Here is a 25,752-nt window from a genome sequence, read left to right as displayed (position 1 = left end):
TCAGGTCTCAGGCTCAACATAGACGAAGCAAGAGAAGTAACGCTCATGAGTCCGCTTTGCCTGCTTTGAACTCAGGGGAATGGGGCTTGGAAAGTTCCTGGGCCCCGACGCGGACACCGCCGCCGCCGCCGAGCAGATAGAGACGCGGCCGCCTTCGAGGAGAGGCCGCGCGGCGGCCCGTCTGCAGGGCCTCCGATGTCAGTCCGCCCCACTGCGGGCAGGACTCGCTTCCCGGGGGCCTGGCTGCGTCCTGCGCTGGCTGCTGGTTGGCGCTCCCCGACAGGGGCTCTCTGCCTTCCGCCCTGCCCCACGGGGACCCTCTGGGACGCGGGGAGGGAAACCCGGCGGCGACGGAGGGAGCCCTGGCCAAGTGTCCAGTCCGACGAGCCTGAGGGGTCGGGGGTGAAAGCCTAGGACCCGGCGGGCCGAGCGCCCCGACGGCGGGTGTGTGTGGGAGCCGCCGCGGGGACTTCACCGGGCGGGTCACGGTGGTAACACGGTGACGACAATGAATGTGTCTGTGCGCCTCCCGCCGGTGCGGGTCTGCGTGCCGTGTCCGCGGGTGCGCGCGGCTGGCGGAGGAGGCGCCCTCCTGGGTCCGGGCTGCGGCTGTCTGGGCAGGTGTTGTCATCCACGTGTCCTCTGCCGGCCCATCCACAGGCGCCGCTCGGAAGGAGGGGTTCCGCTACTGATTCCATTTCTTAACAATGCATCCACGGTACGAATAATTTCGTGAAACGACATCTTGAGGCGTGGGTCCCGGACTGGCAGTGTTTCTGCATAGCTCCTTGGGCCTGTGCTCTGCCTTCTGAGGGCTCTGCCCGAGCCGCGGGCCATGGCGACACAAGTCCCCTCCCTCCCCTCCCTAGACCATCGAGAACATCAAGGTGGGCCTGCATGAGAAGGAGCTTTGGAAGAAGTTCCACGAGGCGGGCACGGAGATGATCATCACCAAGGCGGGCAGGTCAGCTCTGGGAAATGGACTCTGGGGGAGGGGATGATGGATAGAGCAATGGGTATCCCCCAGGGCACCCTAGCAGCCTTCGGGGTCTCCAGCCTGGGCAGGGGGAAAGGAGGGGAACGACGCGAGTTCCCCCCACCGCTCTGGCCTTAGCCCCAAGTCCGGAGAGTACTTCCCACCCCACCCGCCAGGGAGCGCGGGAGGAGGGGGCAGCACTATGTAAATGACTGTAAATAAGGTCGCTGCTCTGGGACTGGGTCTGGCTCCAGCAGTTTTGGCCCCCTGGGCAGCTGCTTTGTCCTCCTTTTGGGGATCTGCAGGGTTTTGCAGGATTGCATTGATGGGGCACCTGGAGTTGCCCCCATGGGGGAAGGGGAAGGGACCATGTTTTCCTATTTCCATACGTTATGGGGGCAGCACGAACCCCAAGTCTCTCATCCCACGGGTGCGGCTTTCCAGTGCCAGCCCCCTCCTTGGCCAGGGGGAGGCACATTGGGCCCTGTGTGTGTGTTGTTTGAGGAGCAGCTCTCAGTGGCTGCCAGAGAGGGATGATTTATAAAGTGGAAACATCTTTAAAATGTGCTGGTGTCTGTGGGAGAGGACTGGGAGGAGAGGGTGAGAGGAGGAAGATGCAGATGGGCTTGACGGAGAGATTGGCTGGGGCAGCGTCTGGGTGGGGCAGCGGTGGAGAGCAAGAGAGTGGTTCCCAGGTGAAGGGAGATGGTGGTAGACAGAAATGCTGGAAAGTTCAGGTTCAGGAAATACCCCCCCCCCCACTCCTCCACATACTCACACTTGATTGTGATCGCTGGGGGACAGGTTAGGTGTGAAGCTGTCCCTTGGCCTGGCTGTGGGCCCATAACTGGGTTTTCTGAAGACTAAGATGGTGAAGTGTCAGGGCCAGGAATCTGGAGTCAGACAGCAGGGGCTTCAGTTGCAGCTCAGCTACTTCCATCTGGGCAACCCTCAGGCAAGGGTCTCTGCCCCTCCTCATCTCCAGCTGTAAAATAATAGGTGTGTCTCCATACAGTTGTATGTAAAACTCAGCACACCTCCTGCACATGTAAGCACACAATAAATGCTAGCTATAACATTAATGTAACAAATGCTAATAATGTGAACCACAGTTAAGAGAAATGTCTGGTATCCACTCAGCATTTCCCCCCTACTTTTGGAGAACGCTGTTGAACTGCTTAGGCTCTTCAAAGGAAACAAAAGGCGGTGGTTTGCAGCGTAGGGGTGCTGGCTGGCCTTGTGAGGTTTCCTTTGTTTTGTTGGGGGTGGGGGTCATGCTTAAGTCAGGGAGGTGGCCTGGCCACTCGGGGTCTCTATCAGGAGAGGGAGCAGTTAGATGTCAGGGCCTGAGTTTGCTGCATTTGGGGGATGGGGAAGGAGGATGCATTAGGGGAGCCTGGCTGAGGGTTCCACATGGAGTGGTCATTGAGGTCAGTGTGGGGTGGGGGCAGGTGTCACAAGCCCTGTCTTTTCCTAGCTGAGTGCGCTTGGGCAAAGCCTGAACTTCCCGTGGCTCAGTGGTGCTAGGCAAAACAGAGGTGGTGACTGCAGATCTATGGTAGTGTGAGACTCAAACCAGGGATCGTGTGGGCGGTGCATGGTCAGTTATTGAGTGGATTACAGGTGTGAAGAGGGGGGAATTTAGTTCTTGCGACGGCTGTGATGGACAGAAGGAAAGAAGACAGAGAAAGATTCAGAACTTCCATTTTTAGGCAGCAGAAATAACCTTGTCTCTAGAAAATAAATGGCCAGCGGGTTCTTTGGGCATGCCTGGCCTCTGCCATTTTCAACAAAAGGCATTTGTGATTTTTCTCAGTGGGGTTTCCTGCATCTGCTTGGGTCCTCCCCCTCCCCCCACAACACACACACACACACACACACAGACACACACACACACACACACACTTTCAGAGGTGACTGGCTTTAGGCAAAGTTTTGTGCCTGATTCTAGTGGAGGCTTAGAGATGGGCCACAGGGACTGATGATATAATTTTAAAAATGGTTGTGATGATGTTGGCCAATTATGGATTCATCACAGTCTTTCCTTTCTCTGGCAGACAGTTATCCTTGCACCAGGTCTAGTCCTGAAGAAAGCCACTGGCCTTCCCCTCCCCCAGAGTTCTCACAGGCTCTTTTCCTCCTGCATAGCTGCCCACTGACCTCAGAGGCCACTTTCACTGCTCTGATCCCTGCTCCCCCCCCCATGTCTGTCCCCCGCCCCCCCCCCCATGCCTCCCTCCCACGGGCAGCCTCAGGAGGCAGCTTGCTTTGCTTGGGCTTGTGGCTCTTCAACCTCCTGTCCGGTGCCTCTCCCTCTTCTTTGTGTCTCTATCAACATTTCCATTTCTCAGCAGATGACCTGGACCCTTCTCCTAAACCTCGACTCATAGAGTCCTAGACTGTTAGAGTTGGACATCAACCCGACCCCGGAGAAAGAAAGGCACTTGGCTCTTGTAGATAGAAGCAGAGTTAGGCGGTTACCAGGTCTCCACAAGTCAAGCACATAGTACCCACCCCAACTTTGAGAAACTTCCTTGATTGCTTATTTACGGGGCCAGTTCAATGTTTTGAACGGGGGCTGTTGCTCTGTCCTAGAGAGCCTGGCTGGTTAGGGGCAGGGTAATTGCTGACTGGTTGATGGAAGGGTGGGTCCTGGAGAAGAGGGAACAGCATGTTCTCAAGTCAGTTTGAGTCCTTGAGTCACAAGCCTCTCTCCCCTCTGCCTTTGAAGGTCTGAAGCCACAGGAGTGAGTTTGAATTCTCGAACAATTGAACCTGGTGAATAAGGTGCCAACCACAGGGTGACACATCAGTTTCTGATTTCTGAATGCTCCGGCATAAGATGTGGCCAGACCCCTCCCCAGCCAGTCTCTGACCCTCCCAGGCCCCACAACCCGAAGGTTCATGCTGTGGACTGCAGCGAGCAGACCCCTTTCTCTGCCTCCCTACATCCCTGCCAAGCTTGACACATGTGAGAAACTGCATTTTTCTCCCAAACACAGATAAAAGTGAGCTCCACAGAAATTTAAATATAAACCTCCCCAAAATGAAAATGTCCTAACCGTCTGACGGCGCTGCTCCTAGGTCACGGTTGTGCCACCAGATAAATCTCCACTATCAGCCTTCAGAGCCTGTTGAGTTCAATGTTGCTTGTGTTAGTGACAGTGAATTTGCGTTTGAAAAATGAACTACCGATGAGAACTCCTGTTGAACCTGTATTGTTTGTTATTCTGAGGCAAGGATTTGGCCTGGCTTAATCCGGGGCTTCAAAGCCAATTGCCCTCGCTCTGTATACACAGCGTCAGAGCTCAGTGGCGTGGGTGATAAGAGAAGTAAGGGTTGAAGACACTGGGAAAGTGGACTGGGGAGAGAGTGCTTTGATCTCTTTTTAAAGTATTTTCTGAAAGCAAAAGTCTATCAGAAGGAAATGTCTTTTAAAAAAAGAATCTAAGAGAAGCAACTGACCTTCCCAAACAGCATCCATTCCACACACCCTCACCCCTGCCCCCACCTCAGGGAAAATATTTCTTAAAAATGCTCTGAGTGAATTAGAAAACTGTGTGTGTGTGTGTGTGTGTGTGTGTGTGTGTGTAAAGTGGAAATAAATTACGTAGCTGTGTTATTGCTCTCAGAAATCATTTGGCTACAAAAGATTTGGCCCCATAACAGCCCCCAAACTCAGCCTTGGTTGCTGGGCCCTGGCCTCTTCCCAGCATATCCCGAATTCTTCCTGAAGATCCCCAGAAACTAGGGATAGAAAGACTGGTGCGGTCTTCTCTGGACCCCCGACCTTTTTTCCTGCAGCCTGTTCCTTTCAGAATCTGCGCTCCAGGTCTCTCTGTGTGTGCGTGTGTGCGTAAATTTTAATGTCAATTTTATTGAAGTGGAACATTCCTGCAGAAAAGTGAGCAATTCTTAATTGTGCAGCTCTATAGACTTGCACAGAGTGAGCACACCCGTGTAGCCACCACCCAGATAAAGAAACAACACTCCCAGCCCCCAGAATCCCTCCTGTGCCTGCAGTCGCCACCTCTCCCGCCCCCTGGGACTCTCTCTCCACACGTCTCACCCCTCCGATTTGGTTTTGCACCTACATTTAAAGGACAGCACCTAGAGCTGCTCCTGGGGTCCCTGTTGTCCTCCCCCCACCCCCAGGAAGTCGGAGCTGCGGCGGGTGGAGGCTTGGAGACCCGCTGGGTGGGGAGAATTGGTGGGTCCCTTGGTCGCTATTCCCCGTCCCCCTTGCGGGCTTGGCGGGGCGGGTGGGCCAGTGCTTTGAATTGGCGGCGCTCTGAGCCCAGCTGTAACTTGCGTGTTCCCGCTCAGCAGTGAGTTTGCACTTAAGGATTTGTTGCCAAAATCAAAATGCCCTCAAACCGTTTCTCCGCGCCCGTCCAAGGAAGCTTATCTTAGCAGTTCATTCTAAAGCCATTTCCGAGTATGAAGCAGATAAAGGCTCAGCCCCGCACCCTTTCAGAGCCTGTTTCTTGATCAGAGGAGGAGCCCGGCTTTCATCTCCTCCCCAGGCCGGCGGGGCGGGCGGCTTGTTTATTCCCCGGCGGAGCTGTTTCCGCGCGCGCTGGGAGCGCTGCTCCCGCGGGGTCCGGGAGCCCGACGGGGGCGGCAAACTAGGAGGGAGCGGGGAGGGCGCCTGGGCAGAGGGAAGGCTCGCGGGCCGTGCAGAGGGTGCGGAGGGGCGGGGAGAGGATGGAGGACGGGAGGGCTGACGGCGCGAGGAGAGGATGGGGAGACGGCTGGCGGGGCGCCGGGAGAGGAGCGACGAGAGGGCAGGGAGAGGGCTAGTGGGGCGCGGGGAAAGGAGGGAGAGAGGGCTGGCGGAGCGCGGGGCTGCGGGGGGCAGGGCGCAAGGTGTCTGGGACCAGCGAGCCAGGTCTTGACATCCAGCGCTGGTGGCGGGGCTGCGTGGGATGCAGGCTGCCCGGTCATTACCTCCCTTCGTGGCCCCTCCCTCCCCTTCCCACTGAGGTGTTCATTTCCGACATAGGCGTCAGTTTCAGGTACATTTTATGTCCCAAATCACAGAAACACTATCACGCCATCTGCTCATGGGTTTCAGTGGGGCGACCTTTGCAGTGCAGGGTGAGCCCAGAGGAAAGTCGGGCTCCCAAGCCCGGCCTGGCCTCGGTGGTTTGAGTGATGCCCACCTGCGGACCCTCCCATGCCCAGCCTCTGGGCTCCAACTTCAGCCGCTTCTGGAGCCAGGGCAGGTGCCCTCAGCGTGGGCAGAGCCTATGGAGGGGGGAGGAGGGGAGTATGCCTCACGTCACACTCAGCTTTTCCCCACACAGGGCAGCCTCCCTCCTGCTAGAGCCCCCTAGAGGGGATGTGGCTGTGCCTGGGGTTCCCCGAGTGTGTCCTCCGTGGCCCAGGGCCCTCATCACTGAACCCAACAGAGAGGAGATGTTTCCCTGAAGGAAGGGAGCTCGCGGAGGAGCCTTTGGAACTCCCCCTTCAGACCAGATGTCCCATCTCCCTCCCTGCTGCCTGAGAGAGGGGGCTTGGTGGGCAGGGGGGCAGAGGCTGTGACACCTTCACTCTGTCCTTGCCCCTCCTCCTGCAAAACCCCCTGCGAGTGAGCATCGTCAGGGATCTGGTCTGTAGTCAGTTTCTAGCAGAAGGCAAATCATGGGATGCAGGCTCCGGGCCTTGGAGGGCTCTTTGCTGGCCATCAGAAAAGCACGCCAGCCACCTGGCCCCTGCACTGCTGAGGTGGACACAGTGGGGAGCAGAAGGCGGAGGACAGGACCCCAGGCTATGAAGCCTGCAGAAGTGGCAGCGAGCCATAGTCTCCCAGCCCCCTTTGGCCTGGGGGAAGCCGTGCCAGCCCTCTGCTGTTGCCACTGGGGTGATAACGGGAGAAACAGGCCACGTGCAGGGCAGGGCACTGGTACCCAGCAGCCATGCACAGCCAGGGCTGCCCCATTTTGTGGCTGTTTCCATGGCAGTTATAAAATGGTGCCTGGAAAGGACAGGGTGTGTGCCCCCCTCCCCGGCCCAGGGAGGGGGAGCTGAGGCAGCTGCGGCCCCCCTCTCAGGTTTAGGCCCACCAGGGGAGAGGCTGGGCCAGGAAAGAGGGTGGTGCAGCTCCAGCTGTGCCCCCAGGCCAGGCAGGGGGGTGGTGAGCAGCAGGATTGGGTTCCTGAGCCCTCTCACTTCCCGGTCCAGGAGAGGGGGTGGGGTGGACATTTGAAAATGCTTTCAATTGACATCTGAGACAAATTCTTCCACACGGTTTATAAGTCCCTAGACTTGCAGCTAGAACTTCCCTCCTGCCTCCAGGCACGCACACATGCACGCATGCGCACTCCACCTCGCACGCCACCACATGCGCTGGTGCATCCACACGGTCACACACCAGCCTTCCCCCGCCTCTCCTCCAGCAAGAGGGGCACAGACCTGGCTGGGCTGGGAGTGGAGTGGAAGCCTGCACCTCAGGGCCTGACCTGGGCTTGCTGTAGGGTCTGGCAGCGTATGGAAGCCTTGCCCTGTCCAGGTAAGCAGGTACCCCTGTTGATAAACTGGAGGACTCCAATAATCTGAGGTGCCCAGGACAGCTTCTCTTGAGGGCCCCTGACTATCTCTCAGCTTAGTGAGAGGCAGAGGACCACCCGATGGCTTTCCTGGAGTGGGCGGGTCGGGCTCAGGGGACTTGGCCCTTCATGTCTTCATTTAGGTTTGGGTCCTGCCTCTCTCAGGGGACACTTTTGTGAGAGGCCATCTAGGAGGGATGGGGTGTCTGAGGACAACTGTCTGCCCCTCTGGGAAAGGCCAGTGTCAGGGACCTGGTGACCGGGGAGGGAGGTGTGCCCTGCAGGTATGTGTGCATGCTGTTGTATGTGTCTATGTGCTGAGGGGCCTGGGGAAGCTCTTCTCTAGAATGTTCTCTGAGCCTCAGGGTCCTGGAAAGCCTCAGCATGGGCTACAGGGACTGGACAACTTCTTTTGATGAATCTATTTTCTTAGAGGTAGGTCATCCCACAGGTTTGTGGAGAGAGCAGCTCAGTGGGGTCCATGGTAGTTGTGGTGCATGGATTCATTTAATCCACACAGCAACCTATGAGATTTGTAGTAATATCCGCATCTTAGAGATAAGGAAGCCAAGGCACAGAGAGAGCCGAGCGAGCTGTCCAAGGCCTCCCACTTGTGATGGTGGGGGTGGGGGTGGGGAGCAGGCTGTGAATCATGCAGAGTGGCTCTGGAATCCATGCTCTTCTCCCGCGGCTCCTGGGCTGACCTCCCAGGCACCCAGTTCATTGGGCAGGCCCAGCCCAAGCGTTCATCTCTGCTAAACACCGAAGGACTCCGAAGGCCTAGCAGAATCTCCAGCTCTCCGGCAAGTTGGTTTGAGGCCTGAGGGTTTCCACAGAGACATGAGCAGGGAGCCATCTCATTGGTTAACGAAGCGGCTGACAGACTCCCAGGTCTGCTGCTCTCGCTCCCTGTAACGGCAGCCCAGAATTTTAGCTGTCCACGGACTGGTGAAGGACAGGAGGGAAATTAAGGCAGGCAGGTTGGTGTCGAAATCCTCTCTCAGGATCCTCTCTCAGAGCCTCTATGCTTTACCTGCTCACAGCTACTAGGCTAGAGGTGGGGGTTCAGTTTGGGAAACCATGTAAATAAACCCTCCTTCTAGACACACAGACTGACAGCTGCAGGGGCTCAGAGGGAGTGGCTAGTGCATCCCTCTCCTTGTGTAGGGGGAGGCTGAGGCCAGAGAGGGAAGTGACGTACACAGGGTCCCACAGCTCTGACCGATGCCAAGACCTCTTGCTATAGGGGCAGTGCCCCTTAAGGCCTTCTGCCCCCTTGCTCACTCTGTGCCCTCTCTCCTGGTGCTATGACCATGCCTCTGCCTTACCCTTTGGCTTCTCCCAGGAGGATGTTCCCCAGCTACAAGGTAAAGGTCACGGGCATGAACCCCAAGACCAAGTATATCCTGCTGATTGACATCGTCCCTGCAGATGACCACCGCTACAAGTTCTGTGACAACAAATGGTAAGAACTGGGACCCTCACATCACCTGCCTTCCCTCCACTGCTCTCTCCATTCATCACATCCATCGCCACCTGATGTTTGCTCCAGGGACTCACCAGTTAGTCTGAATGACTGCCCAGATCTGCAGCCCGGGGAGCGGAGTCTGCAGAGGCTGCAGGGTAGGCAGGTGTCTGAACACCTGCTGCAGGCGGGGCTGGGGCTGAACATGAGCTGCAGTGTTTGGTGGATTTCAGGGTCTGTGCTCTCCCCACAGCTGTGGACAAACAGGATTGCTGACTATGCTGTGGGGTGACAGGTGAACACCCACCAGGGTTGATTTAGGCCCTGGCATTGCTGCGTGGGGAGGAGGATGGGAGCCGTTTTCCGGTGGGGTCCAGCTGCCTGCTCTGTGGCATCTCTCTCCTGTTTCTCCACTCACTTCCTCTTTGCCTGGCTACATTGTGTGTCCCCCACCCAGAGTCAGTGGGTCCGGTGGTTGGATGATGGGACCCTTTGGCAAGGGGCTGGATTGAAGGGCAAAACCAGGCTGGGGCCGGGTAAACACTGGGCTCCATTTCCTGAGGCCACCTCCTTAGTGCCCTGTCTGCCCCTAGAGCCCAGGACAGCACTCAAGGAGAGTGAGGGAGAGAGCGAGGGATCGAATGAATCAGCGGCCTGGGATGTGGGCTCCCTGGTGGGTGGTTTGTGGGGCCCGCAGAGGCTGAGTGGATTGGGTGGCCAGTCCTGCCCAGGGGTATGCTTCTACTTCTCTCTCTGGGCTGTATTAGCACTCAGAGCTGGCTCTGGCTGAGGGGACCAAGACCAATTAATTTCTTTGGGGCAAGCATTGTTGTGGGGTCAAGAAATCTGAAAGTTGTCTGGGTCCTCTGAGAAGCTCCCTCCAAATAATGTAACTTATAACATTTTAAAATGGTCTGTATAACACAGAGAAGTGCTGCCTAAATTGCCCTATAATACACTTGTGCTTCGCCCCATTCCTTCTAGTAAACAATGACATTGCTCTGTAATGTCCCTTTCTCTTTCACGCTCTCTTCTGTGCTTCACTGCTACCCCCAAAGTCCTAAATTGTCAGTGTGATGGGACCAGCATTGATTTTTCCCTTCAGGTCTTTGAGGATTTGCTCTCAGAGAGGGGACAGGGTCTCTGGGCTTCCCAGACCCCAGGGTAATCCCCTGCTGTGGCCTGTTGCTCTGTTGGCAGGATGGTGGCAGGGAAGGCTGAGCCCGCCATGCCAGGAAGGCTCTATGTCCACCCGGATTCTCCGGCTACTGGGGCCCACTGGATGCGACAGCTGGTCTCCTTCCAGAAGCTGAAGCTGACAAACAACCACTTGGACCCCTTTGGCCATGTAAGAAGGGACCCCTGGCCCTGAGGGCGAGTCCTGGGCTGGCTGCAGATGGATGGGTGGGTGGGGACTGGGAGAATCCAGCTCCAGGCTTTGGCACTTGTTGGGCCAGCTTGTGGCAGGAGCCAAGGTCCCAGCCCCACAGTTGCACATCCTTCCCTAGTGCTTACTGGCTGGGTGACTTTGGGCGAGTTTCTTAGCCTTTTGGAGCCTTAGTTTCCTTGTCTAGAAAGGGAAGATGACCATGCACACTTTGCCTGGGCGTGAGAATTAAACAAGGGAATATGCATGAAGCACCTTACACCAAGGAGGCTCTAACTAAAAGGCAGCTGTGACGACAATGATGGCGATGATGGGTCTGATCGCCCAGCTTCGGTTTCCCCGGATTTGGCCTTGCTGGAGCATGAAACAGTCCACTTCCTTGAGAAAGAGTCACGATGAGTCCAAGCCTCTCTTTGGCGTGTCTGTCTGCTTGGCCTGGCAGCTGCCTGCCCTCTGGAAGGGGAGGCCTTGCTTTGGCTCCTGTCCACTCCTTCCTGGCCCTGCCTGGGACCTGGCTCTCGAAAGAGATTCTGAAGCCCTACGGATGCTGCTGTTGACGCCCCATCCAGGCTGCTAAAGCTTATTCTTTCGCCATCTGGCCCTGGCAGGCCCACAAAAAGCTTTTTATGTGGAAATTTTTAGCTCAAGTGCGTGGGGTAAACTAAAGTCTGGGGACCTGGTATTATGTGCCAGGGCACAGGCCCTACCCCTCTAGGCTACCCACGGTTACCCTGGGAGTGCAGGGTGGGGTGGGGTGATGCGGGTGCATGGAGGCTCCTAGATGCAGTCACTGGGCTGCCCACCTAGCGCTCAGGTGTGCAGGGTGGTGGGGGAAGCAGCGGTGGGGTGTGCAGGCAGGTACGTGCCTCTTTCATGCCTCAGTTCTATTTCTGGAGTCTGCGTGCAAATCAGAATTCTGTGAATCATAGTTCCCCATGGAAAATGCCAACATTGCTGCGTTTCCGATTGACCGGTATGTAACTAGCAAGCAGCTCTTAGCTCTGATTTTCTTAGAGTCTCTTCCATTCTTTTCTGAGTTGGTGATCCATAACAGGCAACTAGGAGAATGCTTAATTAACGTAATTGACTCCCAACTTATCTGTTTTGCAAGCAGCCCCATGCAGGGCCAGTAGGTGCTGTTGGGTGCATGGCAGAAACGTGCAGTGTGCACAGTGGCATGTGCTCATGCAGCCCCAACCTGTCGTGGTGGCAGAGACAAGCCAGCGATCCAATGGGAAAGGTCAGCCAAGCCCCCTCCCCCCCTCACAGGGCACAGGGCCTTGCAATTGAGGGGAGAGGGGCCTTCCAGGTCTTCCTGAGCTCCGTCCTGGCCAAGACTTTGTTCCCAGGCAGCTCCTCCCAGCCTCCTCTGCTTGGCCAGGCTGTGGCACCAACCTCAGAAGGATAGTGAGGGCTTCTGCGTGGGAGACGGAACCTAGCCAACATGCACGTCCCTGCCCACATCTGCACACACTGCAGACCCCAGGGACAGACCCCTGGGGTTCGCACAGAGCTTGGCAGGAGCTGAATCTTTGGGTGAGTGGCCAGGGGACCCAGGGATCAAAGCTCTGGTGAGAATTTTGGATGCATGGCTTGCCATGATGGTTCCCAGCTGTAGGGAAGCCTGAGAGGACTCTTCCACCTCTCCGACAACTCTGCAGAAAACGGCAGGGAGAGAGTCAGGTGGCCAAAAAGATGGGCTTTTTAAGAGTGGGAAACAGGTGTAGCCTTGCAAGCCCAGTAGTAGGTTTTCCCAGCCTGATGTGCCTCTTTGGTGGCTCTACCGAGGCCCCTAGGGGCTTGCACTAACCCTGCATATAGTCTTGTGTCTGGGCCAATGGGGCTGCTTGATGGGCTAGTGATGGGGGTGCCCCTGGCTACACTTTCCATGCCTGCCCCTTGGTGTTAGGGATGGTCCTCACACTAACTCGGCTTTCTCTCCAGAGGGTTGGGATGCAGCGCATCTTCCTTCTCCCCCATCCCCTACCCAGCACGTTCAATGTATTGGTTATGACACCCCCTGTGGGGGAGCGGGGCTCAGGAGATGCAGTGATTGTCTCAGGGGCTGGGAGCAGTGCTGGACCCTGCTTTCTGATTTCAGTTCAGTTCTCTCGGCTTCTCCACCCGTCTTTCTGTACCCAAGGCTGTCACATCTGCAGCTATTTGGAGCACCACTGGGGAGGGAGCAGGCTTTGGCCGTGCAGGAGAGGCGGTGGAGGACGGGTTAACTTCCTAGACATATCAGGGCCTGGACCTGGGCTCTCTGTTCCTTGGCCTGTGTCCATGGTAGTGATGAACTCTCCAAGTCACCCTTCTTGGCTTCTCAGTGCAGGAACCTGGGAAAGTGCCATCTCATACTGTGAACTTGCCCCAAACAAGTCCTTCCTTCTGCCTAACTCATCTCCAAATGTTCAGTTATTCCCAGGAGCTTCCAAACCTCAAGTACCGGTCTCCAGCCAAATGGACTTTGGACTTTTCTCACAGCACTTGAGGGACTTTATCTAGCTGCTGCCTCCCATTTGCAGCCTTCCACCAGGAGAAGGGTCCAGGGCTCAGGGGAGGACTGGGGTGGGCAGCTTGTCCTGCATGACAGGCAGGGGCTCCGGGACAAGGACCCCCTCAGACCACATGGCCATGTGCTCTGAAAAGACAGGACTGGGTTCTGACTTGAAAACTCCTTGTGGGTTTTTGCTGAGTCTGGGAAAGTCCTCTGTTCTCGAGGGGGTAGGTTCAGGGTATGACCCCTGGGTTGTGGAATAAAACCCAAGGCCACGGGCAGGGCCGGCAGCAGAGGCAGAAAGGATCAGGGGCTCGGGCAGGACTGAGCTGCCTCCATACAGCCCAGGTCACCTCCACTTCTGCTGGCTGTGCAGGCTGCTTCCCATCATGCCTTCCTACCTGCCACCCGACCCTGTGCCCATGGGCCAATGACTGTGGGTGGAAAGAGATGCTTCTGGAAGTTGAGGGCCTCACTGGGGTAGGGTCTGTTTCCCACGGCGGGGCGTGGAGATGACTGGCACATAAGTCTTACTTTTCTTGTCTCAAGTCTCCCGGATTCCTGAGGAGTCTGTTCCAGAGGCTGAGTTCATCCTGGGCTGGGGGTGTGGGCTGCAGCTCCTTGGCCACAAAGTAACATGGGCACAGTCCCCTCAATGTCCTTGGCCACAAAGTAACATGGGCACAGTCCCCTCAATGTGCTTCCTCCTCCTCCTCCTCCTCCTCCTCCTCCTCTGACCACAAGCCTCTCCACCTAGTTAGTCCCTCCCCAGCTTGGCATCCAAGCTCAAATGCCACTTCTTCAGGGAGACGGTTCAGGGTCTCCCTCATAGGCTTTCAGAACTTTGAGCACCTTTCTACCCTAGTACTTCCCACAGTTACAATTTTATACTCATTTGTCACATTTGTTTTTGAATAGGAAATACATTCACAGGTTTTAAAAATAAACCAATGAATAAACCAAAATGTCTTCTTCCATGGGGTCCCCATCCATCTAGTTTCTTCCAGTCCCAGCCACAGGTAACCAATGTTACTAATTCTTTTCACCATTTCTTTTTGCATAGACAAGCAGAATGCAGAATTTCAGATCCCTTCTTCTAGACACAAATGGTAGCATACTACAAACCCTTTTCTGCACCTTGCTTTGTCAACCTAGTATGTCATGGCGATGGTTCCATTCATCTAGAGCATCCTTATTCCTTTTTTCACAGCTGCATAGGATTTTATCCCATGATTGTTCCATAAATTATGTAGCCAGCCTTTATAGGACTCAGATGTTTTCCTATATTTTTGCTCTTTTGATTAAGCTTGTGCATATGGCATTGTATATCTGTGCCATAAAGTGCCTGTTCAAAGGGTATTTGGATTTGTCATTTGTAATTCTGCCCTCCATTGAGTTACACTGATGTATATTCCCGCCGTCACTGTAGCCTCACCAACACGGTGGGAGAGAAAGGGTTTGGGTTTTTGCCAGTCTGATGGGTGAAATGTAGATATCAATTTTAGTTTTAATTTGTATTTCCTTTATTATAAGTGCGGTTAAGTATTTTTTTTTATATGTATTTCCTCTTCCATGAACTGCGGTCTTTATCCTTTGCTTATTTTTCTCTTAGATTTTTTTTATCACTTATCAATTCTAGGACTTTTATGAATTAGGAAGGCTTAGCTCCTATCTGTGATATGAGTTGTATGTATGTTTCCCAGTGTGTCACTGGTCTTGGGGTTTTGCTATGGTGGTATTCCTGCACAGGAGTTTTTCATTGAATGCATTGGTCTTTTCCTTACTCATTCTGCACTGTGAGTCATTGAAAGCCCTTATCCACTCCTCACTTACAAGGGAATTTTCTTCTGTTTTCTTTTAGTGTTTTATAGGTTTATTTTTACATTTAAACCATTGATTCTTTTGGAATTTATTCTGGCATTTGATAGGAGGTGTGAATCCAACTTTTTTATTATTTTCTAGAGAGCTATCCAGTTGTGCCGACACTAGTAACTGACGAGCGCTCTCTCCTCCTGCTTTAGATGCTTATTTCAGGAGTCGAAATCCCCAGCTGAGTCTGCGACTGTTCAGGTGCCAGAGCCTTAACTGCAGAGGCTTCAGAACAGGTTTCAGTGCCTGGCAGGGCTGCTCTCCCCCTCGCTGTTCTTTTTCAGTTTCCTGGGCTTAGACGCATGTATTGTTTTCACATGAACTTCAGGATAAGCTTGCAGTGTTAAGAATGAAACTTATTTTGATTGATTGATTGAAATTAGATTATTGGGCTATCATGGGTCAACAACATCATATAGGTTTCTGGTGTACAGCTTTATAATACTGCATCTGTATACCCCATTGTGTGCTTCCCACCCAAAGTCTACTTTCTTTTTGTCACCATATATTTTACCTCCTTTGGCCTTCCCTTTTCCTTATGTTTTTATGAGAATTACTATAAATGATAAATTTACTTAGGGACATTGGTAGGAATGCCTTTCTCTTTGTTGGAGTCTGCTTTTTTGTCCTCCAAAAGTGTATTCACGTTTTCTTCCTAAGGTCCTAGACCCTTCTCATTCTGTATTTCATCTTGTTACTATTATCAATGCGAACTTTCTTCCACTGCATTTTCTCACCACTTTCTTCCAGTTTCTGCTTGATTTTGGATGACTGTGTGACTGCCCACTAGACAGGAAACAATGAGGTTTTTAATCACCATGATGTCCTAGTGCCTGGAACTGTGTCTGGCAAAAGGTGGGTGCTGGTCAGCAGTAAGTGAATGAGTGGACCCACTGAAGGGGGTGCTATTTAGACAGAGAAGACACTTTCTCCACCAGGGGCTGGTGTCCCCCCAAAGCTTAGGCCAGTGATGGCGAACCTTTTGAGCTCGGCGTGTCAGCATTTTGAAAAACCCTAACTTAACTCTAGTGCCGTGTCACATATAGAAATTTTTTGATATTTGCAACCATAGTAAAACAAAGACTTATATTTTTGATATTTATTTTATATATTTAAATGCCATTTAACAAAGAAAAATCAACCAAAAAAATGAGTTCGCGTGTCACCTCTGACGCGCGTGTCATAGGTTCGCCATCACTGGCTTAGGCTGTTAACTTGCCAGTGGGGGCCCAGAGCTATTGCTGTCCTTTTCCTCCCCTATTTGCTGAGCCCTGACAATGTGATGAGCCCTTGCCAGGGGCTTTGGGACATATAGATGGATGCCCCATACAACTCCAGATCAGGCTTGGCCTTCACCAGCCAGGCACAGGTACAGGTTCAGGCTTGGAAATTAGTACCAATTCTGGCCTGTCTGCCATCAGCTGTCTGAGGTTGGGCAAATGCCTTCACCTCCCTGAGCTGAGCCTCTGTTAAAATGAGGCTGATAATAATGCCTACTTTACAGGGATTATAAAGATGGATTATAGGATGTGTGTAGGATACTCGGCCCAAGGCCTGGCACTCAGGATATGCTCAGTGAACATTGGCTATTATTGCAGTTTCTGGGCCCCTGATTACTGCCCCAAGAGCAATTCCCAACCTTGGAGTTGACCCTTGAACAATACCGTTTGAACCACGAGTCAATTGAAAAATAATCCGCGTATAAGTGGATCCACGCAGTTCGTGCCGTGTTGCTCAAGGGTCCATTGCAATGACTGAGCTTGCCGAGAGCAGCGTGTACTGTCTCAGAGGCTATCTGGATTCTTCTCAGGATCCGTCGGGTGTCCTTGAGCAAGTCCCACCCCCACGACAGGCCTCCTGGTGCTCATCTGCAAAACGAGGAGGTTGGACTCGAAAGATCCCAGGTCTGCCTCCCCGAGCCCTAATGTTCTGTGTTTCTAACGTAGATAATTCTGGGCCCCACTGGCCGAGCATGTTACGGTGATCTCTTGAGAAGATGGATGTTTGGCGCTATCACAGTGTTAAAATAGAACAGGCCTCTGAATCGTAGCCAGGACATAATGAATCCCATTTCCATAAAACAGCGATGATGACGAGACCAGCCGTGTAGTGGGCTTTGTTGACGTGGCTGGCCCATTTGGCCCATTATCCTCGGCAACAAATATAAATGTGAGACTCTGGCAAAGTAGTTCAATGTGACGCCTGAGGAACTTCCGAGTGAAGCCAGGTGTGTGAGTCACCGCGTTGGTCTCACATTCTCTCCGGCTGATGGGACTGAGGCTCCAATTTATATTTGTGTTGGTTCCATGGGTGGGACTTCCTTCCAGACACCTGTCCAGGTTCCAGACTGTCAGAGTCAGGAGGGTATTTGGGACCACTTAGTGGAAGGCCTCACTTTATAGATGGGGACCCCAACGACTAGAGGGGAAGAGCTTTGCTCAGGACTTGCAGCTGGTGAGCAGGGGTCCATAGAAGCTTCCAGGCCCTTCTTCACTTCTCTGAGGCTGAGATTGCACACCCCTACTGGTGTCTACCTGCCCCTGCAGGTCTGGCCATTTCTCTCTTCCCAGGTTCCCCTGCCAGCCTGTCTGGTTCCCTTCCCTAGAAGGTGTGTTTGACAATCCAGGACTTTGTCCGATGGGCTACGGAGTTTGGCATTTATCCCAAGGGGCAAGAGGGAACCATCAAAGGTGACATTATGACTAGAAGGTGACATTATGACTAAGTGCTCGCAGGAGTGAGGTGGTGGGAACATGGAGGCAAGAGGAGGAAATACAAAGGGCCATGCTCTCAAACAACGGACAGTCTTCTTGGAATGGCCATCAGGTTCTGAGCAGGGGAGTGGCCTGACAGGATGTGTCCCAGGTGAAACGGAGAGAAGTAGATGGCGACCGGGAGGAGGCGGTCCCTAAACCCTGTGAGAGACGGTGGGGCCTGAACCAGGGCTGCGCAGCGGGAAAGGGGAGGCTTTCGTTACAGCCGGAGTCACAGGACTTGGTCACTGACTGGACCTGGAGGAGGGGACCGTGAGGAAAAGGGGGCTGACGGTTACAGCCTGTGACTACTGCCATGGGTCCTGAGGTGTCCCTAGGGGACAGCACAGCCTCATGTGCAGGTGCCTGTGTCCTCCCCTTGTGCCCCCTCCCCAGGAGAGCCGAGGGACCAGGGGTGGTCCTGTTGCCGAGGAGCATGTGCGTGCTCACAGAAAGATTGTCTATGCATACGTTTAATCACCATTTTTTTACCTGAAAAATGCCTTAGAGGCCAGCTTGTCTGTAGTGAACAAAGAGAGACAAGAGAAGAGTGGGTAGAGAGTTTGTGACCATGACCCAGGTCTCCCCATGCCTGTAACCCTGCCTTATACTTACTAGTTCCTGTTTTGGGGGAAAGTACAAAAGGAATAAAGATACGGCCCCTTTTCTTGAGGAGTTTTTAGTTCAATTGAAGGGACAAGAAGAAATAGGAAGTCAGCAGGAAGGAGTACCACAGCCATGGGGAAAATAGATGGGAAGTTTCAGAACTGGGAGTTCAGAGTAGGCCCTAGTAATCTAGGAAGGCTTCCTGGAGGAGTTGCTAGGCCTAGAAGGTGAGAGAGAATGGGAAAGGAAGATAAAAACAGCACAGGGAACTGCATGTGCAAAGATGCAGAGGTAGGTATCTAGGGATTCCTAGGGGCATCTAGACCACCTCCCAGGGATTCAGTTGCTGGGTCTTGTGGGAACTTAGTTCCTTTGTTAGCTCCTGCAGCTTGAGGGAATAGTGCAGGGTGACAGAGGAACTAATGGACTGGGAGGTGTTTCCCAAGACCCAGCTCCTCTCCCCAGTGGACCTTTCCCTGGAAAGGGGTGTCCATCAAGCCCCACCCCACTCCCGCCTATTGTTAGTCTCTGTGTTTCTTATCTGGCAGGCCCAGTTGGGAAGCGGGTCTCCAGCTGCAGGACCTAGTTTGGGGCTTGGGAAGCTCTGTCCCTGAGGGCTAAGGGGTAGTGGCGGTGCAGGAGGCAGAAAAGCTAGTTCCTGCTGGACGGAGCTGCTCAGCCAAAACCAAGGAACCCAGGGAGAGCCAGAGCCCACAGCCCAGCTCCTGGCCAACTACCTCCTCAACTCACCTGTGTTCTGGGCTGTCCCCGTCCCTGGGGTGTGGTCCGAGCAGAGCCTCCCCAGACTAAGGCTTCTGCCCGCTTTCCATGGGAGAGCCTGGCCCTGCCCTGCTCCAGGGCACTCAGACCTGAAACCTTTCACTAAGCTTCAGCACCAGGTGGGGAGAAAGGAGAGAAAGGAAAGGGAACTGGGACCCAGGGCCAGCTTAGCCCAGCCAGACAGGAGCCAAAGGGTTAACAAAAGCAGCAGTGCTGATAAAATGCCCCAAATTCCTGGTCTTGCCTCCAATGGGGAGTGCGTCTGGCAAATGTCAACGATAAAAAAATACATTTTAATGGCACATGATGCAGCCGCTACCGTGGGGCGCAGTCCAACGAAGCAGGTTTTGAGCAGCCACTACTGTGTGTTACTCCAAGCACCAGGGCCACGCCTCCTAGTCTCTTTCATAAGCTTTGGCCATGAGGGTGACCCACCGCCCCAGCCCCAGGCACCTCGGGCCCCTGGCCTCCTCTGGCTTATTTTAGGAACTTAGTTTGTCTCCTACCTTGGTACCAAGCCTGGGATGGAGCTTCCCTCTAAGCTGTGAGCAGCCTCAGGCAGGTCTCAGGATAGGATACAGCTGAGTCTCCCAACTACCCCCAGCAGGCCTCTGTGAAGGCTGAGAATGAATGAACAAAGGAGTCACTAGATGACAAAGGTCAGAGTGCAACATTCTCTTCAGCTCCCTCCCTCCCCCATTCCACAGACTCCTGGGCTGGGAAGTTGCTTTTGTTGCTGACAAATGTGAGGAGGGGGCTCAGCCCCGACAGTGAGCATTACTGGGGAAGGCTGGTCACACATAAGTGGGAGGGAGGGAGGGAGGGAGGGGGCAGGGAGGCGAAGAGGCAGGAGAAAAGAAGGAGAAGCAAGGGGAAGAGTCAGCCTATAGGGGAACATTGAAGGAGGTAAGTTATGTATTATGATCCCATTTTACAGATATGAAAACTGGGGCTCAGAGACGTCCAGTTACTTGTCTGAGGTCAGACAGTGAGACAGTGGCAACCTGGACTTTTGTCTATAACTCAGAATTCCACCTACTACACTGCTGAGTTCCCTGGGGACTTTAAACTGCTAAGTTCTCGGTTGCCACAGTGAAGCCATCTAACATAGGGAGGTCCTGGGACCAGGCATAGGTGCTGGAGCACAGAGGCCAAGTAGGAGCCCAGGGGCCTCGTCCTTCACGTGGGAACTTTAGGACCTTTCTGGGCTCAGTCCTGTAGTCAGGCGCTGGGGCCTGGGCTTTTAGGAGATGAAAGCCAGTCCAGGGCCAGCTGAAGAGGCCAAGGGCCAGCAGGTGGGGACCTGGAGCTCAGAATGAGACCCTTGTCTTCCAGATCATCCTCAACTCCATGCACAAGTACCAGCCGCGGCTACACATCGTGAAGGCTGATGAGAACAACGCGTTTGGCTCCAAAAACACAGCTTTCTGCACCCACGTGTTTCCAGAGACGTCCTTCATCTCCGTGACCTCCTACCAGAATCACAAGGTACAGCTGCAGTTGCCACCACTCCACCACCGACACCATGTGGCATTCGTGTTGGCCTTCACAGAGAGGCAGGAAGTGCAGCTTTGGAGGCAGTGAGGTGGAGGCAGGCCCAGTGCAGGGAGAGGCATAACGAGCAGGAAGGGAGACCAGACTCCTAAACCTCTGTGCAAAGGAATTATGCTCTCTATTTAGGGTTCAGGGTTGGCAACTGTAAAAACTGGAGCGTGGCGCTTGCCCTGTGGCATCAGTATTAGGACCCTGGTGGGATTCAAAGGTCGAATGCTGGGCCTGCAGAGAGTGGGGGGTGGGGGTGGGGGAGCCCTGGGGCCCTGTCAGCTGTAGTCAGAAGGCTGCCTCCCACTACTCACCCTCCCTCCCCAGCCCAACCAAACTGCTTCCGATCCCTGCATGGGTCACACTCTGGCCCCTCTGCCTGTGCTACCCTCTTCAGCGTGCTTTTCACATTGTGTGCACTGGATTGGTGAGGGGTCAAGGGTCACTGCAGAGGGACCACGGCTGTGGTGGACTTTAGGCAGAGAGTGACAGAGGCAGATTTGCATCTAGAACAGTCCTTGGAAACTTGATGTGGCAGTTGTACTGGACAGGGGTGACAGGGACAGGAAGCTGTCACAGGCACCGGGGGAGAATGATGAGGGATTGAGCCAGGAGCACAGTGAGAGCAGAAGACAGATGTGGAGGGTCTGTAGCGAGTAGGGTGGATAAGAGCCAGTGACAAGATGTTCAGGGTGAGGCCAAGGAGGACCCAGCAGGACTGGGTCCAGGGCTGGGTGGGCAACTTCCCCAAACCCTGCCATGAATTCTGAATGTGCCTGGGGCAGGAGGAGGGCCAAGGCCAGCCCAGTCCTCTACCCTAGCACCTCTGTTGTGTATCCTCTCCTGACAGATCACACAGCTGAAAATTGAGAACAACCCTTTTGCCAAGGGATTCCGGGGTAGTGACGACAGTGACCTGCGTGTGGCCCGGCTGCAGAGGTGGGGGTTCCCAGGGGGTGGGATGGGCAGCCTGGGTTCAGGTACGTGGACTCGGTAACCCTCAAAGTACGTTCACTCTTTCCTGTCTCCCTCTGACTGTCCTCCCCGCTGCTCCAGCAAAGAATACCCCGTGATCTCCAAAAGCATCATGAGGCAGAGGCTCGTCTCCACCCAGCTGGCGGCCAAGCCCGACGTCAGCCCCCTGCATGGCCCCCACCAGGCGCTGCAGCACTACCAGTACGAGAACGGGGCTCACATGCAGTTTGCTGGGGCCGAGCCACAGGACCTTCCCCTCAACACCTTCCCGGCCCAGAGGGATTCGAGCCTCTTCTATCACTGCTTGAAAAGACGAGGTAGCTCTCGCTGGTGTGGAAGCCCTAGAGGGTCAGTGGAGGGGTGCAGCTCACCTTGCACACACTCCCCACTACACATGGGAGCATGCATAGATGCACACCTGTGCGCATGTGCACGCGCACACACACGCACACATGGGAGAGCAAACTGAAGGGTTAGGAACCATGGCTGGGCTCAGCGCAGGGATGTTGGTTCTTGCTTTTAATGCAACCTTCAGAATCCTCACAGATAGCTCATGGCCTTGGTGTCCCCAGACACTGGTACCCCTCCCCAACTCCAGGTGTTGCTTTGCAGCCAATGCTTTGAGAGCCTCCACAGGGTGAGCAGACAGCACGAAACCTGCTGGACTCTGCCTCTGAGCAGGGGCGGAGGCTGAGGGGTCACAGTGCAGAGGTTTTGAATTGGGGCTGTCATTCATCAAAGCAACCTCAATCCTAGAACAGGGTCAACCTCGTTCTAGGGCTGCAGGCTCTCTGCCTCGTCACACCAGGACTTGCAAAGGCTTCTTGAGAATGGAGATGAGCTACTGTGGATGTAGACTTGGGCCAGGACCACAGGCAACAGCACTGTGTGTGCTGAGCCCTGAGCCAGAACCAGCACATCTGTGCTCTGTCTGGTGCCAGGTCTCATCTATAAACCTATAGATTCCTTCATCTATAAACGAGGGGCGATTAGTGCTATTATACCAGAAAACTTCATGGGGTCACTGAAATTCTCTTGGAAATGAGTTTGGGGACTTTTGCTTGCAATCTAGAATGTTCTCTCAGCCCAGCTCGTAGGGACCAGTGGGCAGAGCTCTGGTACCAGTCCCATTAGATCTAAGGACCTAGACCAGGGGTTGGCAAACTGTGGCCCTTGGACTAAATTTGGCCTGCTGCCTGTTTTTATTTGTGTCTGTGAACCATACAAAACGGTTTTTACATTTTTTAATAGTTGAAAAAAATCAAAAGACTATTTCATGATATGCGGACATCATATGAAACGCAAATGTTAGCACCGTAAATAAAGCTGTATTGGAGCACAGCCATGCACATTTACTTACCCGCTGTCTGTGGCTGCTTTCATGTGACGACAGCAGAGCTGCGAACAGCGAGTCCTGGCTTAACATCGTCCACAGGCTCTGCGACTTCAAGCAACACTAAGCATGACAAAACCAGCGTTACCATAGGCTAATTGATATAAACAAGAGCTAAGTTCCTACAGCATATTTCTGGTCATGAAAACACCATCAAACTTCTAGATAAAGATGCCAAACACTTCAACATTAAATATTGAAATAAATGTGAACTATATGTACATTTAGGAAAGATTAATTTAAAAAGGTAAGACAATGATTTTGCAACCTTATTCCAGTTCAGGGTGGCAGGTGGCTGGAGCCTGTCCTGGTAGCTCAGAGCACAAGGCAAACCCACTCTCACTCAGACAGGGACAACGTAGACAGGCCAACTCACCCATGTCCTCATCTTTGGGATGCGAGAGGAAACCGGAGTACCAGAGAAAACCCACGCAGACATGGGGAGAACCTGCCAACTCCACACAGTGGCCCTGGCCCAGAATTGGTTATTTTTCCTCATCAACATTATAATGAAATGATGTTGAATGAAACAACATTATTCATAGACCTATTGTAGTGGCGACAGATTCCACATGGCCCACAGAGCCTAAAATATTTACTATCTGGCCCTTTACAGAACAGTTTGCTCACTACTGACCTAGAGTGACTGGGCCACTTTCCAAGTTCAAGAGCTTAGTGCGTTCGAGAGAAAGGAGGAATCTGGAGAGAAGATGGAGAGGAGGGATGAGTGAGGGGTGAAGGAGAGAGCTGGGTAAGAGAGAGGGGCAAGTGCCTCATCAGGAAGATGCCTCTACCTGGGGCAGAGGTGGGAGCAGGCCTTCAAACATGGCCCACTCCCCAGCCCACCCTGCCCTGTGCACACACTCCCAGAGTGGATCTCTAGAGAAAACAGGAGGAGGTGAGCCAAGATAAGCCACAGGACAAGCGTTCTTAAGTTTGTCAAGTGGGCTGTTGCCCAAGTCCTGGGCCTGGGTCATCCCTGGATTCCAGGAGGGGACGTGCCACTCCAGAGTCAAGTCCTCATGGTTGAGGATGGTTTGGGACAGTTAAGGTTATCTTTTCCCAGAGTATTAGCTTAGGCTCAAAAGTAGTCACCTTTTACTTATTTATTATCAGCTCCATTTCTTAATTTTGTAAACAATGTTATCTTGGAATCTGTGTAATGACAATTTCCTCTTCTGAAAGCAGCAGGAACATGCCTGCAGGTAACTTGGGCTTCCTAAAGGCCTTCCTGGGAGCTGAGGATTGAGGCAGAAATGCTGTGGCTTGTATTTCCTGGCTCATTCACACAGATGTGGCCTCTGGGCCTGGTTTGGTCTGGCAATTGTGTCTACTTTCCTTGGCCAGGGTGGGTCTAGTCTAAGAATGCCAGCACACATTAAGGCCTCTTCCCAGCCCCGAGAGTCAAGGCAAAGGATCAAAGCTGAGGGCCTCCTGGCTAAACACACAACTCAGTGCCCAGTGATGGAGTGTCCCTGTGCCTGTGGGCAAGGTCCACAATCTCACCATTTCTCGGCTGCTGCCACCTTATAAAAGCTGTTGCTGATTAAAGTGGTTTTGGGAGTGCCATGGCAACACAGGACAAGGGTGGGCCCTGAATGACAAAGGTAGGCTTATCCTGGCCTCCAGCCGGGGTGCTCTGACCCATGGGCTGGTGGGAATGGCTCTTCCTGAAGGTTTCTTTGTCTTCCAGCAGACAATGCCCGCCACCTGGACCTACCCTGCAAGCGCTCCTACCTGGAAGCCCCCTCTGCGGTGGGGGAGGATCATTACTTCCGTTCGCCCCCTCCCTACGACCAACAGATGCTGAGCCCCTCCTATTGCAGCGAGGTGACCCCAAGAGAAGCCTGTATGTACTCGGGTTCAGGGCCTGAGATTGCCGGGGTGTCTGGGGTGGACGACTTGCCCCCACCCCCCCTGAGCTGTAACATGTGGACGTCAGTCTCTCCGTACACGAGCTACAGCGTTCAGACAATGGAGACTGTGCCTTACCAGTCCTTCCCCACGCACTTCACCACCACCACTATGATGCCTCGGCTGCCCACTATCTCCGCTCAGGGCACCCAGCCACCAGGAAACACCCACTTCAGTGTCTACAATCAGCTCTCCCAGGCTCAGGGCCGAGAGCGGGGGCCCACCGCCGCCTTCCCGAGGGAGCGAGGCCTCCCCGCGGTGTGTGAGAGGAAGCCACCCTCTCCACACCTGAACGCTGCCAACGAGTTTCTCTACTCTCAGAGCTTCTCCCTATCCCGGGAAGCTTCCGTACAGTACCACCCAGGAATGGGGACTGTGGAGAACTGGACTGACGGATGACTCCCAGGTCCCTCGACAGCCCCAGGACCATGTTGACCCAGCACTGACCTCTGTGGGTGGCCTGCACTACCAAGAAACATAGGAAGGTAGTTAAAGGGTGGGCTGTGTGCATGTGTGTGTGTGTGTGCACATGCATTTGGAGAGCCTTGATCTTCTGCCATACAATTGAGGCCATGACAAGGAACAAAACACAACTGTCTATGATGTGCTTTTGGCTGTAGGACCTGGGTCCTTTGTTATCTGGCATCTCTTGAACATGCCCACAGGTGGGATGGAAGTGGGGAGTTCATGTGAAATATTTAGAGATTTTATAATATAATATTTGACTTACTCAGGGCCAGGTGATGAGGTCCCTCCCACAGAAAGGTGGGGGAGGATTCTCTTCACTGGGGTGGGAGGGCTCTGTGCACACCTTAGTGGTCCTGGCCTTCTCTTTGCAAGGGGGGCTGAGAACCTCTGGCCCACTCCCTTGGCTTCTGAAGGTTCTATGACCCGACCCAAGAGGTGGGCTCAGCTAAGCCACAGAGCACACCCTTAGTGGAGCTGGCTGCCCAGTGAGTGGCCTGGAAATTCATCCCTGAGCTATGAGGGCTGATCTTCAGAGAGGGTCATGTGCTAAGTGCCACCTGATGGGTATGAAAAAAA

The 25,752-nt window shown here is 53.8% G+C and overlaps 1 protein-coding gene across 1 annotated transcript; it reads left to right on the top strand.

The window, feature by feature from the left end:
* Window positions 1-79: 79 nt before the first annotated feature.
* Window positions 80-25,162, top strand: TBX4 (T-box 4). The gene is made up of 8 exons (XM_014458672.1): window positions 80-265; window positions 870-964; window positions 8,873-8,992; window positions 10,193-10,340; window positions 20,220-20,372; window positions 21,277-21,365; window positions 21,483-21,718; window positions 24,488-25,162. Exons 1-8 carry the CDS (start codon window positions 80-82, stop codon window positions 25,105-25,107), a joined length of 1,647 nt encoding a protein of 548 aa, XP_014314158.1. The 3' UTR covers window positions 25,108-25,162.
* The last annotated feature ends 590 nt before the right edge of the window (window positions 25,163-25,752 follow it).

Source organism: Myotis lucifugus, unplaced genomic scaffold (genome assembly GCF_000147115.1).
Source record: "Myotis lucifugus unplaced genomic scaffold, Myoluc2.0 scaffold_99, whole genome shotgun sequence".
NCBI lineage: Eukaryota > Metazoa > Chordata > Mammalia > Chiroptera > Vespertilionidae > Myotis > Myotis lucifugus.
Note: the sequence above shows the minus strand (reverse complement) of the source record. Positions and strands in the feature narration are given on the sequence as shown.